Here is an 18,037-nt window from a genome sequence, read left to right on the forward strand (position 1 = left end):
CCTGAGTCATGGGGGAAACGGGCTCTCCTCTTCTCCTGCCCGACCCCCTGGTACGCCGGTCCTGTACCTCGGCCTGCTCCAGCAGCCCCGCGACCACCGGCATGACAGAGCGCTCCCCGCTTGCTCCAGCCGACTCTGCTCGCTCCTGGACCGGAGCGCCCGATTGTCCCTGCAGCAGCGTCGCTACTCGTGCTCCGAGCCATCCAGGACCCTGAGAGGCTGCCGCGGCCCGCAACAGCTCTATAGCCTCCTCATCAGACGCAGCAGGGGTAACAAACATGTTCCTGCTTCTGTGTCCTGGCGAAGAGAGGGAGAGCACAAACAGGAAACAGGTACATCCCCTTCAATCCCCACCCCTTCTCACTCAAGCCCTCCTGCTGTCCCCCCCCCCTTTCCTCTCATAGGCCAGCCAACTCTGTGTCCCTCCCATCTATTTTAGTCATGGAGGCCTTCCCTTATTCCTTTTTTCTTCTTTCAGTACGGCCTCTTCTTTTATGGAAATTTGTCTGGGTCCCAGCACAACGCTATGAATTTCAGAAGTTAGTTTGAATTCCTTTTAAGGGTATGTTCACACGGCCTATTTTCAGCCGTTTTCGGCCATAAACGTCCCGAAAAACGGCTGAAAAATCGGAAGCCTACAAACATCTGCCCATTGATTTCAATGGGAAATACAGCGTTCTGTTCCGACGGGGCGTTTTTTTACGCATCATTTTCAAAAAACAGCGAGTAAAAAGACGCCCCGTAAAAAGAAGTGCAAGTCACTCCTTGAGCCGCTTTTGGAGCTGTTTTTCATTGACTCCATAGAAAAACAGCTCCAGAAACGGCCGTAAAAAACACAGCGAAAAACACTAGTTTGATTAAAAAAACGTCTGAAAATCAGGAGCTGTTTTCCCTTGAAAACAGCTCCGTATTCAGATGTGCATATTGTACCCATGTTTAAGTCCACTTTCAGACTTTTGCAGTATTTTGCATTAGTGCTTAAATACCATAACCAAAAGTAAAACATAAACAAAGAAAACGTGTAATGGAAATATTTGTACCTCTTCTGTGTTTTGGACCCCCGACGAGTTTTGACTTATAAATACTGATACAAAATACTTACCAAAATACGCCCGTGTGACAGTAGCCTTAGGCTACATTCGCAAGAGCGTGAAAAAACTTTTTCACGTCCGGGGGGCACCCGTGCTGCACCTGTGCAGGACAGGTTATCACGCATCCCCATAGACTACAGTCTATGGGGGGATGCGTGAAGCACAAAAAATTAGGACATGTCCTATTTTTTCACGGACCCTTCACACGCTCCGTTGAAACAACGGTAGTGTGGATAGCCCCATTGAAATACATGAGTCTGTGTGACGGCGGTTGTTTTAACGGCCGTCACACGGACGTGATACATGCTCGTCTGTATGAGCCCTAACTGACAGTATTTCAGATGTAACACTAGCTGTTCTAATGATTTGAACTTACAGAACTATAGATCCCAACAATAGCTAGATGGTGCTGTAAATTTGTTTTAGTAGAACTGCAGAGTGGGGGTTCTAGGTGTGACATCTGTAATACATACAGATGTATCCACCATTATCTTTGCTTGAATTTGAAGGACCTCTATTTCTCATGAAACAAATTATAATATCACGGCATGTTAACAAAACCCTTCACAGGCTGCAAGGCACATCACAACCACTGGGTGGCCACACATAGACACATATAGCATAGACATCTCAAAGTCAACTTTTTTTTTTTCAAAACTGGTTATCTCATGCCACACATCTCAGGATATGTTTAGATAAGCGAAAAGATAAGGAAGGACACATCAGTACAAATATTTATTATCTGCAGTTCCCTGGGACTATGTTAAAGGAGTTTTCCAACTTAATTTAAAAAAAGTGTCCCAGGGGGGGGGATAGCAATAAGACAAACAAAGAAGCATTACTAACCCAACATATACCCCGTTGTTCCAGCGCAGCTGCTCTGGGCCTGTAAATAAACAGCGTCTGTGAGGACCAGAGCACGCTATGGGAGCTGTGAAATGCCTAATGCTTCTTTTTTTTAATTTTCCTTAGCCTTTTGAATAAGTCGGAAAACCCCTTTAATAAAGTTTATATAACTTTGCATATGGCATGTTTCTTAATTTGGTCCCTTAGCTCTTGAGGAGGAAGGTGTTGCAGCTAAAAGAACTTACAGTACTTGTTTACATGGAGTCCATTCACAGATCTGCATGTAATGGCATATTCGCTTTTTTATTTTCTAACCACTGCTTGGTATGGACATAAAAATAATGTGTGGCGTGGATTCATTGCACATATGCTGATATGCATTTTTTGTACATTTAAAATACCCTACAATTCTGCCATGTATAAACATATTCTAAGAAGGCCAATGCTAAGGCCTCATGCACACGGCCGTGCCCACCAACACCCGCGAAGTATGAAACACAAAGTATGGGAGCATGGCCCTCAAAAAACAAAAAGGACATGCTCCATATTTCCCGGCACGTTTCAACGGCACAAACACCCTTCCGTAGCGATACGGAAAGGTGTCCGCAGCTTATAGAACCGGGTGCAGCCGTAATTGCGGACCGTATTACAGCGTTTTATTTACAGTCGTGTGCATGGGACCTAAGAAAATTCATATATACATGGAGTTCTAAAATGTACTCACGTATTTAGGAAGTGATGGAGGAATGGCACACAAACCTGCAGAAATAAAAGTACAAAGTCTATCAAGTAAATAAATCATGGTATAATAATAATAAACAGAATCAAATATTAACACATATTTAATCAGACAGCCGTATGCTAGTATTCATTTCAGAACAAAAGGGATTCAGTCTAATCCAAAACTTGTTTGATTATTGATTATTTCTGTACCTGTGGATTATTTTCTATGTCAGCAATGCATTGCATTATAATTTTAAAGTTAATGTCTCAGGTTTAATTTTACTTTCATTAGTAAACCACCGACTCACCTGGTGAGGCAGGCCAGGCCTCCACATCTAGGCAGAGAATAAATAGAGATGTGGCCGCACATGGATATGCCATAAATGTCTGAGTTGGGAACTATACTTGAAATGCAAGTTCATAGAAGGGAAATAATGTGTTTCTTAGCAATTTTTTTTATTAAAAAAAAAACCTTCCTGGGATCGGCCATAAGGGATACACAAACTTTCTTCCTGTATTGTCTGCTTAGACAGTGCAGCAGGGTACGTGGCCTTTTGTTGGAAGCTGCAATGAGCTGTCGATGAGTAAAGCGTCAATAGACTAATACAGTCTTCAGGAAGATACAGAGTACATACCCTTCCCTCTGAGACCAAGGAGTGACAGAGGAGCTACTTATTTGAGTATGTAATGTTGCTATCCTGCCTTATTGAGGCCTCCAGCAGTACAGTAGAGCATACATCTGGTAGGCTGTAAACACCATTGCTCTGAAATTCATATTTATTGTTGATTTGCTTACTGTATACGAAATTAAGCAACTTTCTAAATAGTTTTCATTACAATTTTTCCCATCATTTTGCTGCTGCAGAGTCTGCATAACTCCCGTACATAGCTGGTTTCCCTCCTGATTCTGACATAGAACCAAGAGCACACTGCTCGTGGCTGCGTCAGCTCTTTCTGTTTTCTTTCTCTTTCTTTTTCTGGTGTTAGAGATAGCAGCAGGGATAGAGAGGAAGTTGTACATGGCTATTCAAATTGTGGAGAGGGAGGACATTTCAGGGAGGGAAGATCACAATATCTGTACAGTGTAGATACAGAGGAAAGCACGCACTCAGAGGGTGTGAATCACACAGGTTATGCATCTGTGTGAAAATAGACGGATGCATACCTCCCAATATTTGCATTCCCATGCACAGAACACTTTTAAGCACGATCCTGCTGGAAACGCCTACACAACATCCTGGGAACACATTAACTTTAATGTGAATTTGGCTAAGCTCAGCGACACGTTCGCAGAATAATCCTGCAAAAATTGGATGGTTGGGAGGTATTCAGAAGAGGGAAATTACTCTTCAGCAACAGATTCTGTCAGGACTCCTTATGGGCTGCAGAAGGGGACAGCAGTACAGGGGGTCTGAAAATGGAGACTGCAGCCTGAAAGTTAACTCAAATTTTTTAACTTAAGGTCATCACTAACTTATGTATAAATCCCTTTTTCCATGTCAAAGGTATCCATAGCCTTTAAACTGCTAATTATAATGGAATAACTCTCCGACCCTGACCCAGTCTACACTGCAAAGCTGGAAAGTGAGCTGCAGAAAACAGGAAATCTTAGCCTAGTGTGTACACCATTGGCTAGTGTGAAAAACAGAATATTCTAGCATTTTTCTTAAATGGATAATCAGGAGGTACTGATTTGTCTGTAATGGCCTCCAGCGGCCACAGAACAGTGAACTCTAGCCAGCGTCTCCCTCCTCTGAGACGCCGGCACGCATTACTGTCCTCAGCTACGTCTGCTACTTCGGCTACTTCTGCTCGTAGGGTGCAATAAATGGGCAGAGTTCCTTTTGTAGTTCCTGGTATGCTGGGAAAGGTTGGAGGAGATTTTTCTGGTGGAAAATCTCCCCCAACGTATCTCGGCATACCAGGAACTACAAAAGAAACTCTGCTCATTCATTCCTTGCCTGAACAATGTTGTGTCTACCCATATTTGTTCTGCAAATGGTTCCTTAGCTGTCTCTTGCATCCCGTATCTTGTAACCTGTATCCCATATTCAGTATTTGTGTCCAAGTCAAGTCAACTATCTCAGCCGACTACATTATCCGTGTTCTGTGTCCATGTCATGTTAAGGGTCTGTGCCAAGTCAAGTATCCGTGCCAAGTCAAGTGTCCGTGCCAAGTCAAGTGTCCGTGCCAAGTCAAGTGTCTGTGTCGACGTCTGTATCCATGTCCTGTATCCAAGACAAGTCCTGTTATCGAGCACAAGCCTGTTTCAGATAGTTTGGCACAAGCCAAGTTTCCAACAGTCCGGCACAAGTCTTCTACCAGGTACTCTCATCCTATAGACTATCATTGACTGTTGTTTGATCAGCTGCTTCTCCGCTACGGTGGAGCGGCCCAGTGGGTCCACATACCCCACAGCCATGACATTGTCCTTGAAGAGATCGAGCTGGTTGGGAATCTTTAGGGTAATGCTCCCTGAGAAAAGTATGCAAAAAGGAAGAAAACTGTATCTCTAGTGCCACTTTACTCAATGTCCCTTATAGAGCCTTAACAAACTACTCAGATTTTCTTCCTTCTGGAAAAGAACTAGCTCAATTAATAGTCAAATAAAAAATACCACAACATTTTAAAAAAATATATGTTTATAATAAAAAAAAACTAAAATAATATGTTTTCTGATTACATTAATTTTAAATTGTTAATACACAATATTTAATTCTACTGGATATATCTCAGTCTTAGTAATGTTGTTTATTTTGCCAAACTTTTAAATTTTTCTGACTCACCAGCAAATGTGTTGCCATTTGGACAGCCTTCCTTTAGAACTGTAATAACTCCATCAGATTTGAGTTTTAAGTACTCCACAAGCTTAACAAATGACGAGAAAAAGTTTAATAGTTATATATTTGTTGCTTTAGTCATACACGTTCTATGATATAATGTGCATGAATATCTAAGAATAATGTACATGACATAATACACTCACCTTTAGGCCTCACACACACAGCAGAGCCGTGTGCAGGAGACAGTACAGAGGCAAACGAAGACTTGGCGGTATGGCCATATGGTGTAGACTTCAAATCCCATCAAATGGTGCTGCATATGCCACTGTATTACTGGGCTATTCACTCCTAAAAGCAATGCTTCTAGGGCAGAATAGCACTGTAATACAGCATCCAATAAGGAGAGCAATGGAGCGGGGTGAAACCGTAGCGGAGTGCGGCTTGACTGGGGTAGAAGTAAGCAGGATCATTAATGGGGTTAGTGGAAATAAAGTGATGGAAGTCTGCAATATTTAGTTTAGGCCACTAGATAGGAGTGTGGGCATGGCCTTGGTAGGGGATATATAAAGGAGGTGGTAAGAGGAGGGTACCTCAGTTGGTGCCAGTACAGAGAAGTTCCCGCCCACCCGCCCGGTAAGGGTATAAGGGGCTATTGGTTGTCTTAGCAGTTTGTCAGGAGCAGGCAAAAGGGGTCCTTGGAGGCAGAAATTTTATGGTCAGCTGCACGAAAATGGGCCGTGCATCTGAATTTATGGTGTAATACAACGAATGGAGTCCTGGGGGGAAGGAGCCCCCCAGGAATAGTTGGATAGGTTTTATTCGGTGCCCTTAGACCAGCTTTGGACGTCTAGGGGTAAGGTGTTTTACCTTACTTGGAAAGTAGGGGACGAAATGGAGACTGCCCCTAAGGATCGTTTTTCCTTCAAAAATGGAGAAGATAGAACAGGGTAATAGGTTCTACGACGTTTGCTGATTACCTGTCATTTTATTTTTATGTAAAGTTCTTTATGGAAAAGTTATTTATGATAATATTTGTTTAATAAATATGGCTGCTATGGCCTTGCACCATAAGGCCCTCTTCACACAGAGTTTTTTGACGAGTTTTTTGGCGCAGAATCCGCTCCGCAAAACTCATCAAAAACCGCCCGAAAATGCCTCCCATTGATTTTAAAACGCGTCGTGGTAAAAAGAAGCGACATGACCCATCTTGAGGCGGTTTCCGTCTCCAAAACCCCATTTCAATCAGTCAGAAAGGATAAAAAAAACACCTCGACGAGTGTTTTGACGAGTTTTTGTCAAACCACTGTGCAAAAAACGTCTGGAGCAGTTTTTGCAGGAGGAATTTTCCTCCTGCAAAAAACTCTGTGTGAACATAGCCTAAGGTGGTTGAGTCTTTATTTGAGGGGAAAGGTGGGGACATGGTTGAGACGGGTGTCAATCTTCTGTCCTTAAAGACAAGCATGCCACAATTTTTGGTTCAATGAAAAAACCTCAACGATAAATTGGAGTCATTCAGAGGTACCGCAGAGCCCTAAATACGTCTATGAGTGCCGTATTATGGCTCCATACAACTCAAAGATTGTGAGGAGTTATAATACGGCTATGTGCATGAGCCGTAAAGGAGAAATAAAAAGAATGTATTAGAGCACCCAACAACATTATGATTGTACTTACCTGCCACAATGTATCAAACTTATTGCCTTCAGGTATTGCATACTTTCCAGACTTGTCAAGGTCAATCTTATAGTGGTAGACTGTCTTTCCATAAACTATTGACAGGGCAAATGTACCAGGTTCCTTCCTCTCTCTTATCCTTTAATAAAAAAAAATGATGATTTGATAATAATCTAGCCGACACCAACCTTATCTGTAATGCATGTTGCAATTTAGATGCCAAAAAAGGGCATTTAACCACAACAAAAAAAGGGCAGGCACCACAAAAATAAGATGGTGCACAAGTTGCCACACATCAATCGAATTGGGTTTTGCTGGACAAGTTGTAGTTTTTCATAGCACCATTTTTTTGTACCATATAATGTACTAGGAAACAGGAAAAAAATTCTTTGTGTACTGGAATATGAAAAAAAAACCAGCGATTCCTCCATTGTTTTTTATGCTTTGTTTTTACAGCATTCACCATGCAATTAAAATGACGTTATTCTTATTCTGCGGGTCAAAACGACTATGGCGATACCAAATTTATGTAGCTTTTTTTTAAATATTTGACTACTTTTACAAGGAAAAAAATAATTGTGAAAAATAACATTTATTTTGTGCCGCCGTATTCTGAGAGCCATAGCTTTTTTATTTCTCTATCGATTGAATGGTATGAGGTCTTATATTTTGTGGGATGAGCTGCAGTTTTTAATAGTACCATTTTGGGGTACATGTGATCACTTTTTGTTCCATTTTTTTTTTGGGAGATGAGGTGATCAAAAAACAGCAATTCTGGCGTTTTACATTTGTTTTTTTTACCATGTTCACCATGTGTCTTAAATAATGTTATATTGTAATAGTTCAGACTTTTACAGACGTTGTGACACCAATAATGTTTATTATTTTTTTACAATGCTTTAGGTGAAAAATAGAAACTTTTAACCCTTTGAAGAACGAGCTCATTTTGACCTTCATGACCAGCCTCATTTTCTCAAATCTGACATGTGTCACTTTATGTGGTAATAACTCCGGAATGCTTTTGCCCATCCAAGCGATTCTGAGATTGTTTTCTCGTGACATATTGTACTTTATGTTAGTGGAAAAATTTGGTCAATAAATTCATTGCTTATTTGTGAAAAACACCAAAATTTAGAGAAAATTTGCAAAAATTATGATTTTTCTCATTTTAAATGTATCTGCTTGTAAAACAGATAGCAATACCACACAAAATAGTTACTATTTTATATATTCCATATGTCTACTTTATATTTGCATAGATTTTTGAACATTATTTTATTTTCCTAGGACGTTACAACGTTTAGAACTTTAGCAGCAATTTCTCACATTTTCAAGAAAATTTCAAAAGGCCATTTTTACAGGGACCAGTTCAGTTCTGAAGTGGCTTTGAGGGCCTTATGTACTAGATAGACCCCATAAATCACCCCATATTAAAAACTGCACCCCTCAAAGTATTCAAAATAGCATTCAGAAAGTTTCTTAACCCATTAGGCGCTTCACAGGAATTGAAGCACAGTAGAGGTGAAATTTACAAATTTAATTTTTTTTGCTGAAATTAATTTATAATACATTTTTTTCTGTAACACAGAAGGTTTTACCAGAGAAATGCAACTCAATATTTATTGCCCAGATTCTGCAGTTTTTAGAAATATCCCACATGTGGCTCTAGTGTGATAATGGACTGAAATCCCGGCCTCCGAAGCAAAGGAGCACCTAGTGGATTTTGGGGCCTCCTTTTTTTAGAATATATTTTAGGCACCATGTCAGGTTTGAAGAGGTCTTGTGGTGCCAAAACAGTGGAAATCCCCCAAAAGTGAGACGGTTTTGGAAACTGTACCCCTCAAGGAATTTATCTAGGGGTATAGTTAGCATCTTGACCCCACAGGTATTTTGCTATATTTATTGGAGTTTGTCTGTGAAAGTGAAAATCTACTTTTTTTCTGAAAAAATATAAAAAAAAAATATATTTGCAAGGAATAAAGATTAAAAAGCACCCCAGAACTTGTAAAGCTACTTCTCCCAATTACGCCAATACCCCATATGTGGTACTAAACTGCTGTTTGGACCCACAGCAGAGCTCAGAAGGGAAGGAGCGCCATTTGGATTTTGAAGCGCAGATTTTTCAGTTCCATGTCGCGTTTGCAACGCCCTGGAGTAAGCAAAACCGTGGAATCCCCCCAAAACTGACCCCATTTTGAAGACTACACCCCTCAAGGAATTGTTCTAGGGGTATAGTTAGCATTTTGACCCCACAGTTTTTTTGCTGAATTTAGTGGAATTAGGCCGTGAAAATGAAAATCTACTTTTTTCTGAAAAAACATAGAAATGTTTAATTTTTACAATGAATAAAGGAGAAAAATGACCCCAAAATTTGTAAAGCAATTTGTCCCGATTACAGCAATACGCCATATGTGGTAATAAACTGCTGTTTGGACTCAGGAGGGAAGGAACAATATTTGGCTTTTGGAGCTCAAATTTAGCTGGAATGGTTTTCGGGTGTCATGTCGCATATGCAAAGCCCCTGAGGTACCAAAACAGTTGAAACCTCCCAAAAGTCCCTTTAGGGGACTGGAACGAGCGATCATTAGGTTGCTGGTACAATACACTGCAATACTAATGTATTGCAGTATAATGTCATTTTACAGGCTCCTGTAACAGCGCGATCGCTGTTCCTGTCCGTTAGTCCCGGGTGTCAGCTGTAATACACAGCGGACACCTGCAGAATATGGAGCGTGTGCAGCGCATGAGCCCGCTCCATAAATAACCCCTCGCACCACGACATGCTATTAAGTCGTGGTGCGCCAAGGCGTTAATGCGCAGCGGATGGTGCAAAGTGAAAATTAAAATTTTACACTGATGTGCCATTTTAATGCACAATATATTGTGCCCAGTTTGTGCCACTGAAGACAAATACCTCATACAATGTTGTGCGGGTTCTCCCGGATATAAAATATCATATATGTGGACGTAAGCTTGTGTTTGGGCACGCTGTGGGGCTCAGAAGGGAGGGAACGCCATTTGGCTTTTGGAGCGCAGATTTTGCTTGGTAACTGTTCTGTTTGGGGTTTTGCTGGTATTTCAGTTTATAATGTGGGGGCACATGTAACCTGTGCGGAGAACATCAGGGCATAATAAGAGGGTATAATAATGGGGTACATAAATAATAATCCGCAGATATGTGGCAGGTGTCCCACTGATAAATGGCGCCCGATCCTATCCGCTTTTGGAACACTCTGCCCATTTTGCATCGCCATATTCTGAAAGCCAGAACTTTTTTATTTTTTCTCCAACGGAGCTGTGTGAGGGCTTATTTGTTGCGGGACAATCTGTACTTTTCATTGGTACCATTTCAGGGTACATGTGATTTTTTTTAATCACTTTTTATTAGATTTTTTTGGAAGCAAAGTGACAAAGAAACATAAATTCTGACAAGGTTTTTTGTATTTTTTTTTTTTTATAGTATTCACCGTGCGGTATAAATGACATTTTACTTTATTCTGCGGGTCGGTACGATTACGGCGATACCAGATGTATATAGGTTTTTTATGTTTTGTGGTGATTGCGCAATAAAATCACTTTGATAAAATTATTTATTTTCTGTGTCCCCATATTCTGAGAGCCATAACGTTTTATTTTTCCGTCAAAAAAGCGGTGTAAGGGCTTGTTTTTTGCGGGACGGGTTGTAATTTTCATTGGTACTATTTTGGGGTACATGCGACTTTTTGATCACTTTTTATTCTATATTTTGGGAGGGTTGATGACCAAAAAAAAGTGATTCTGACTGTTTTTTAATTATTTTTTTTCGGTGTTCACCGTGCGGGAAAAATAATATTATAGTTTTATAGTTTGGGTCGTTACGAACGCGACGATACCAAATATGTGTACTTTTTTTTAACATTTTCATTTTTTTCCTATAATAAAAGTCTTATTATAGGAAAAAAAGCATTCTTTTTTTTTGTTACTTTTATAACTTGTTTTTACACTTTTATAAAAATTGTATTACTTTATTTTTTACTTTTTACTTGTTTTACTTGAAGCCTGGCAGCACTGATCGCTGCTATAATACATTACACTATCTAGGTAGTGTAACGTATTATAAACTGTCAGTGTGGCGCTGAGAGTCACACTGACAGGAAGCTTATGAGGACCGGCATCCGGCTGGTTCTCATAGGCTGCTGTGCATGGCAGACCCGGGGGCCGTTATATGGCCCCCGGTTCTGCCTTGTAACCGACTGCAGCACCAGCAATCGGTCACCGGGAAAGTTTGTTGTAGCAACAAACTTTCCAGTTTGTTATAGCAACAAACTTTCCAGTTCGTTGCTACAACACACTTTCCCTGCGATCACATGACCGGGACCTGAACTAATCAGGTCCCGACCATATCTCTGGGAACAGAGGTAGGTGATAACAGCGCGATCCGGGTGTCAGCGCTACTCTGAGACACCCGGATCGCGCTTTTAACACCCACCGTGAATTCACGTCGGCACTGCACAGAGCCCAGCAAATGCCGACGTGAATATACAGTGGGCGGTCGGGAAGCGGTTAATATTTTTATTTTTGTGTAAATAAAAAAAACTTTATTTTACTCGTCCCCCTAGGGGACTTGAACCAGCAATCATTGGATCGCTTGCACTATATACTGCAATATTAATGTATTGCAGTATATCATGTTTCTGACAGGCTTCTATTAAGCCCTGCCAGAGGCAGGGCTTAATAGGTGTACAAAGATGGCAGACCTGGGGGCCTTCATTAGGCCCCCAGGCTGCGATGCCAACCAGTGACACCCTGCGAACACATCAAAAGGGCTTTACAGGCAAGGACATTGCTGCTTGTAAGATTTCCCCTAAATCAACCATTTATCGGATCATCAAAAACTTCAAGGACAGAGGTTCAATTGCTGTGAACTAGGCTTCAGGGCGCCCAAGAAAGTCCAGCAAGTGCCAGGACCGTCTCCTGTTACTAGTACAGAGCTTCCTCAGGAATGGCAGAAGGGCAGGTGTCAGTACATCTGTACGTACAGTGGGGCGAAGGCTTTTGGAGACTGGTCTGGTGTCAAGAAGGGCAACAAGGAAGCCACTTTTTTCCAAGATTTACATCAAGGACATTCTGCAGTAAGTACAGGGATTGGACTGCAGAGGACGGGGGGAAAGTTATCTTCTCTGATGAAGCCCCCTTCAGACTGTCTGGGACATCTGAAAAATGATTAACCGGAGAAGAAATCGTGAGCTCTCTCCGAGTCCTGTGTCATGCCAACAGTTAAGAATCCTTAGACCATTCATATGTGGGGTTGCTTTTCATCCAAGGGAGTAGGCTCACTCACAATTTTGCATAAGAACACTGTCATGAATAAATGATAGTATGTAAACATCCTCCAAGCGCTACTTCTCCCAACGATCCAGGAGAAGTTTGGAGATGAACAATGCTTTTTCCAGCATGATGGAACTCCATGTCGCAAGGCAAAAGTGATAACTAAGTGGCTCGCTGAACAAAACATTGAAATTTTGGATCCATGGCCAGGAAACTCTCCAGATCTCAATCCCATTGAGAACCTGTGGGCAATCCTTAACCCCTTCCCGACATTTGACGTATCCATACGCCAAAGTCGGGTAGGGGAAGTATGGAACTGGCTCACGGAGTGAACCCGCTCCATACAATGCCGGTGATGGCTGTTTGTTACAGCCGACACTTCAGAGTAACGAACGACATCGCGCTCAAGCGTGATCCCGCTAGTTTAACTCGATAAATGCCGCGGTCAATAGCGACCGCAGCATTTAAATCGTTAGAAAGATGGGGTGACCCCCTCTAACAGCTCATCGCGCCCCCCGCAATGCAATCGCAGGGGGGCGATGGTTGCTATGGCTGCCTGGGGGCCTAATGAAGGCCCCCTTGTCCGCCATCTTTGTGCACCTATTAAGCCCTGCCGCCGGCAGGGCTTAATAGATGCCTGTCAGAATTACGATATACTGCAATACATTAGTATTGCAGTATATCGTGCAAGCAATCTAACGATCGCTGGTTGAAGTCCCCTAGGGGGACTAATAAAAAAAGTAAAAATGAGTTAAATAAAGTTGTTTTTTTGTGTAAAAAAAATTTAAAAATTAAAAGTTAAAAAAAAGAAACCCTTTTCCCATTTTCGTCCTAGAGCATAGTAAAAAAAATAAATAAACATAATTGGTATTGACGTGTCCGTAAAAGTCTGAACTATTACAATATATCATTAATTAACCCACACAGTGAACGCGTAAAAAAAATAAAATTCTAATATCTCTATTTATTGGTCACCTAATCTCCCACAAAAAATGAAATAAAAAGTGATCAAACTGTCGCATGTACACCAAAATGGTATTATTTATTTATTTCAGTTACTTATACAGCGCCAACATATTATGCAGCTATTATACAGAGGTCCTCTTTTTTACTGTCCCCATTGGGGCCCACAGTCTAAATTCCCTATTGGTATGTTTTTGGGGTGTGGGAGGAAACTGGAGTACCCAGAGGAAACCCACACAAACACGGGGAGAACATACAAACTCCATGCAGACGTGTTTGTGTGGGTTTCCTCTGGGTACTCCAGTTTACTCCCACACCCCAAAAATATATAAATAGGGAATTTAGACTGTGGACCCCAATGGGGACAGTAAAAAAGAGGACCTCTGTATAATAGCTGCATAATATGTTGGTGCTATATAAGAATTGGTTGGATTTGAACCCAGGACCCCAGCGCTGCAAGGCAAGAATGCTAACCACTGAGCCACCGTGTTGCCCACTGAGATGCCATGCTAAAAACTACAGCTTATCCCACAATAAATAAGCCCTCATACCACTTAATTGACGGAAAAATTTAAAAGTTATGGCTCTCGGAATTTGGCGACTTAGGTTTTTACTTGTAAAAGTAGTAAAATATAGAAAAAACTATATATATTTGGTATTGCCGTAATCGTATTGACCCACAGAATAAAGTTAACATGTTGTTTTAATTGCACCATGAATTCCGTAAAAACTGCGCGCAAAAAACCATGGAGGAATCACTGTTTTTTTTTCATTTTCTACCCCACAAATAATCTTTTTCCCGTTTCCTAGTACATTATATAGCAAAATAAATGGTGCTACGAAAAAGTACAACTCGTCCCTCAAAAATCAAACCCTCATAGTACTATATTGCCGGAAAAATATAAACGTTATGGCTTTTGGAAAGTGGGGAGGAAAAAACGAAAATGAAAATCTGTAAAAGGGCTGCAGCGAAAAGGGGTTAAAAAGCGGGTGGACAAACAAAAACACAGAAATTGTGATAAACTCCAAGCACTAATTAGGCACGAATGTGTTTCCATCAGTCAGGATTTGGCCCAGAAGCTGATATCCAGCATGCCAGGGCGAATTGCAAATGTCTTGAAAAAGAAGGATCAACACTGTAAATATGGAGTTTTTACATAAACTTGATGTATTTGTCAATAAACATATGAAATGTTTATAATTGTACTTCAGTATACCATCAGTGTCATAACTACCACAGTAGCAGCCGTAGCGGCTTCTACGGGGCCCGGGGCTTGAGGGGGCCCGTGCCGCCAGCCGACACCCCCCCATATGCCCGGTGGCGCCGCTAGCAGCCGTTATGGCTGCTACAGCGGTAGCGCCGCTACTATGGGACCCGCGCCGCCCAACCTCCAAGTATGGGCTGGGCGACACAGGCCGTCTCATGCCTGTAGTTGTCTCTAGCACCGGAGGGGGCCCCGGTGCTAGCGGCAGCCAAATACATGCATTAGCACTGAATGCCCGACCATCCAGTGCCTTACAATGACACTGATTGGAAGGTGCTGATTGACGGGGCAAGTCATTCTGCCCCCTCCAATCAGCGGCATTGGACGACGCTCGTTCAGCTCCAGCAGACATGCTCAGAAGAGAGCATGCCTGCATCGCCAGTGAACAGCGTGGGAACTGGATCATGTGAATATGTCAAGTTTATATATTTTTTTCCTCATAAAAATGTGAGTGGCATTATCTATAGTGGGGGGTCTATCTACAGGGGGTCGTCTTTATGTGGGCCATTATATACAGGGGGGTCTATATGTGGGCCACTATATACAGGGGGGTCTATATGTGGGGTACAAGCTAAAGGGGAGGTCTGTATGTGGGGATGTGGGGCACAATCTACAGGGGGGTCTATATTTGGGGATGTGGGCCACTATATACTGGGGGCTCTATATGTGGGCCATTATATACAGGGGGTCTATATGTGGGCCACTATATACAGGGGGCTCTATACGTGGGCCACTATCTACAGGGGGGTCTATATGTGGGCCACTATCTACAGGGGGGTCTATATGTGGGGCACTATATGTGAGACACTATACAGGGGTGGGCTATATGTAGAGCACTATCTATAGGGGAGCTATTTTTTTTAGGGTACTTTCTATAGGGGTGGGCTACATGTGGGACACTATATACAGGGGTGGGTTACCTGTGGGGCACTAGCAACAGGGTGGCTATATGTAGTGCACAGTCTACAGGGGTAGGCTATATGTGGGACACTATATACAGGGGGAGCTATATGTGAGACACTATCTACAGAGGTGGGCTATACGTGGAGCACTATCTATAGGGGAAGCTATATGTAGGGCAGCACGGTGGCTCAGTGCTTAGCAGTATTGCCTTGCGGTTCTGGAGTCCATATGTGGGCACTATCTACAGAGGGCTGTATGTGGGACACTATCTACAGGGGCTTCTATGTAGGTCACTATCTACAGTGGCTCTATGGGGGTCACTATCTATAGGGGGCTATGGAGTCACTATCTACAGGGGGAACGGTGTGTGTGTGACATAGTATATGGTACTATTATAATCAGGGACACAGTGTATGGCGCTATTATAGTTAGAGGTGCAGTGTATGGTGCTTTATTATATTTAGAGGTGTTGAGAATATTAACTTTGTTTATAGGTGCAGAAATGTTTTAAAAGTGAGAAGCTGAAGACATCTGAGCGGAAAACTGCAGAAATGGGTCATGGCCGGTAGAAATCCATCATAGAGGTCTGGACCGGAGGGAGAAGAAAAGAACTAGAATCTGAGACGTCACCGGTGAGTCACTTAATGTAAATGTTTATTCTGCCTCTGATTAGTATTGTAGTCACTGTGTGATCTGCAGCGAGATGATTATGATATGATATTTTTTTGTGAAACAGCATCTCCCAGCATATCCTTACCATTGTTCGGGCCATGCTGGGAGCTGTAGTTTTACGCCATACAAACCTATACGGCAGGGGTTGCACTAAATTGAGCTGTATTTGTTCTAGTGTTGTATATATGTACTGATCTTGGTTCTGATGCTGTATGTAAGTACTGAGCTTGGTTCTGGTGCTGTATATATGTATGAGATTGGTTTTGGTGCTGTGCATATATGTAATGAGTTTGGTTCTGGTGCTGTATATATGTACTGAGCTTGGTTGTAGTGCTGTATTTATGTACTGAGGTTGGTTCTGGTGCTGTATATATGTCAGAGCTTGGTTCTAGTGCTGTATTTATGTACTGAGCTTGGTTCTAGCGCTTTATTTATGTACTGAGCTTTGTTCTGGTACTGTATAAATGTCAGAGCTTTGTTCTGGTGCTGTATATATGTACTGATCTTGGTTGTGCTACTGTATGTATGTACTGAGCTTTGTTCTGGTGCTGTATATATGTACTTAGCTTTGTTCTAGTGCTGTATTTATGTACTGGGCTTGGTTGTGGTACTGTATATATGTCAGAGCTTGGTTCTGGATCTGTAGTTATATAGAATATATTTATAATAACAAAATTGCAGGGCAGATGGAATTGTTCTCAATTCATTGAAAATTTAATAGGAATCTGTCAGGTAGTTTTAACCCCTTGAACCGCCACCATGCGGTAATACATGACCTGACAATATTTCCAAACATTCCCTTGTATGTTTTTTTCAGATGCAGCAAAATCCTTAAAATCCACTTTTAAAACGACACACACTATATGCTAATTACTCATTAGAGGGTCATGGGGTGGTGCCGCTATCCTGAAGAGTCACATATTCCTGCCTCCAAACCCACCTTTCTATGTTTGAGTGACATCTCCCTGGCTGATACAACTTTCTTGGATGCGCCATTGCCTTGTGGCACTATACATAAGGGGGGCTATGTGGCACTATACACAAAGGGGGGCTGTGTGGCACTATACACAAGGGGGAGCTGCGTGGCACTATACACAAGGGGGGCTATGTGGCACTATACATATGGGGGAACTGAATGGCACTATTTACAAGGGGGAGGGCTGTGGTTCTATCTACAGGGGGGCTGAGTGTGGCGCAATTTACAGGGATCTGTGTGCTGCACATCCTACTAAGAGGGGTCTGTGAGCACTGTATACAAGGGAGTGGGGCTGTGTGGCACTATATACAGTGGGAGCTGTAGAGTGCTATATACAGTGGGGGCTTTATGGTGATATCTACAGGGGGGGCTGTATGGCACTATCTACAAGGGGGAGGTGAGGGCGCTATCTACAAATGGGGTTTTACACAGTCTATAGGCGGGGCTATATAGCACTGTCTACAGGGGGGCTGTATGGCACATTCTACAGGGGCACTATTTATAAGGGGGGCTGCTTGTGGCACCCAGGACGGGCCCAGTCAAGAGTTTGCTATGGGGCCCAGTCTTTCCTAGTTACGCCCCTGTGTACCATAGAACATCTGACTAAAGCTTCGTTCACATCTGTGCCAGGGCTCATTTCCGACATTCCGTCTGAGCTTTCCGTCGGAGCCCTGACTGACACAAACGGAAACCGGTGACGGATCCGGTGCCAATGGTTTCCGTTTGTGTCAGTTGTGCAAGGGTTCCGTCATTTTGACGGAATGAATACCGTAGTCGACTACAGTACTCATTACGTCAAAACTATGGAACCCTTGCACAGCTGACACAAATGGA

At 42.3% G+C, this 18,037-nt stretch overlaps 1 protein-coding gene across 1 annotated transcript in view; it reads right to left on the bottom strand.

The window, feature by feature from the left end:
- Positions 1 to 18,037, bottom strand: part of ZAP70 (zeta chain of T cell receptor associated protein kinase 70) — a 191,166-nt gene that overhangs the window by 133,767 nt on the left and 39,362 nt on the right. Inside the window, exons 4-6 of the mRNA XM_075863202.1 lie at positions 7,118 to 7,256; positions 5,447 to 5,528; positions 2,662 to 2,696 (exon numbers count right to left, since the gene is read on the bottom strand). Of these exons, the coding sequence (XP_075719317.1) occupies positions 2,662 to 2,696; positions 5,447 to 5,528; positions 7,118 to 7,256 (256 nt within the window). The remainder of the gene's footprint in view (positions 1 to 2,661; positions 2,697 to 5,446; positions 5,529 to 7,117; positions 7,257 to 18,037) is intronic.

Source organism: Rhinoderma darwinii, chromosome 1 (genome assembly GCF_050947455.1).
Source record: "Rhinoderma darwinii isolate aRhiDar2 chromosome 1, aRhiDar2.hap1, whole genome shotgun sequence".
Classification (NCBI taxonomy): Eukaryota; Metazoa; Chordata; class Amphibia; order Anura; family Rhinodermatidae; genus Rhinoderma; species Rhinoderma darwinii.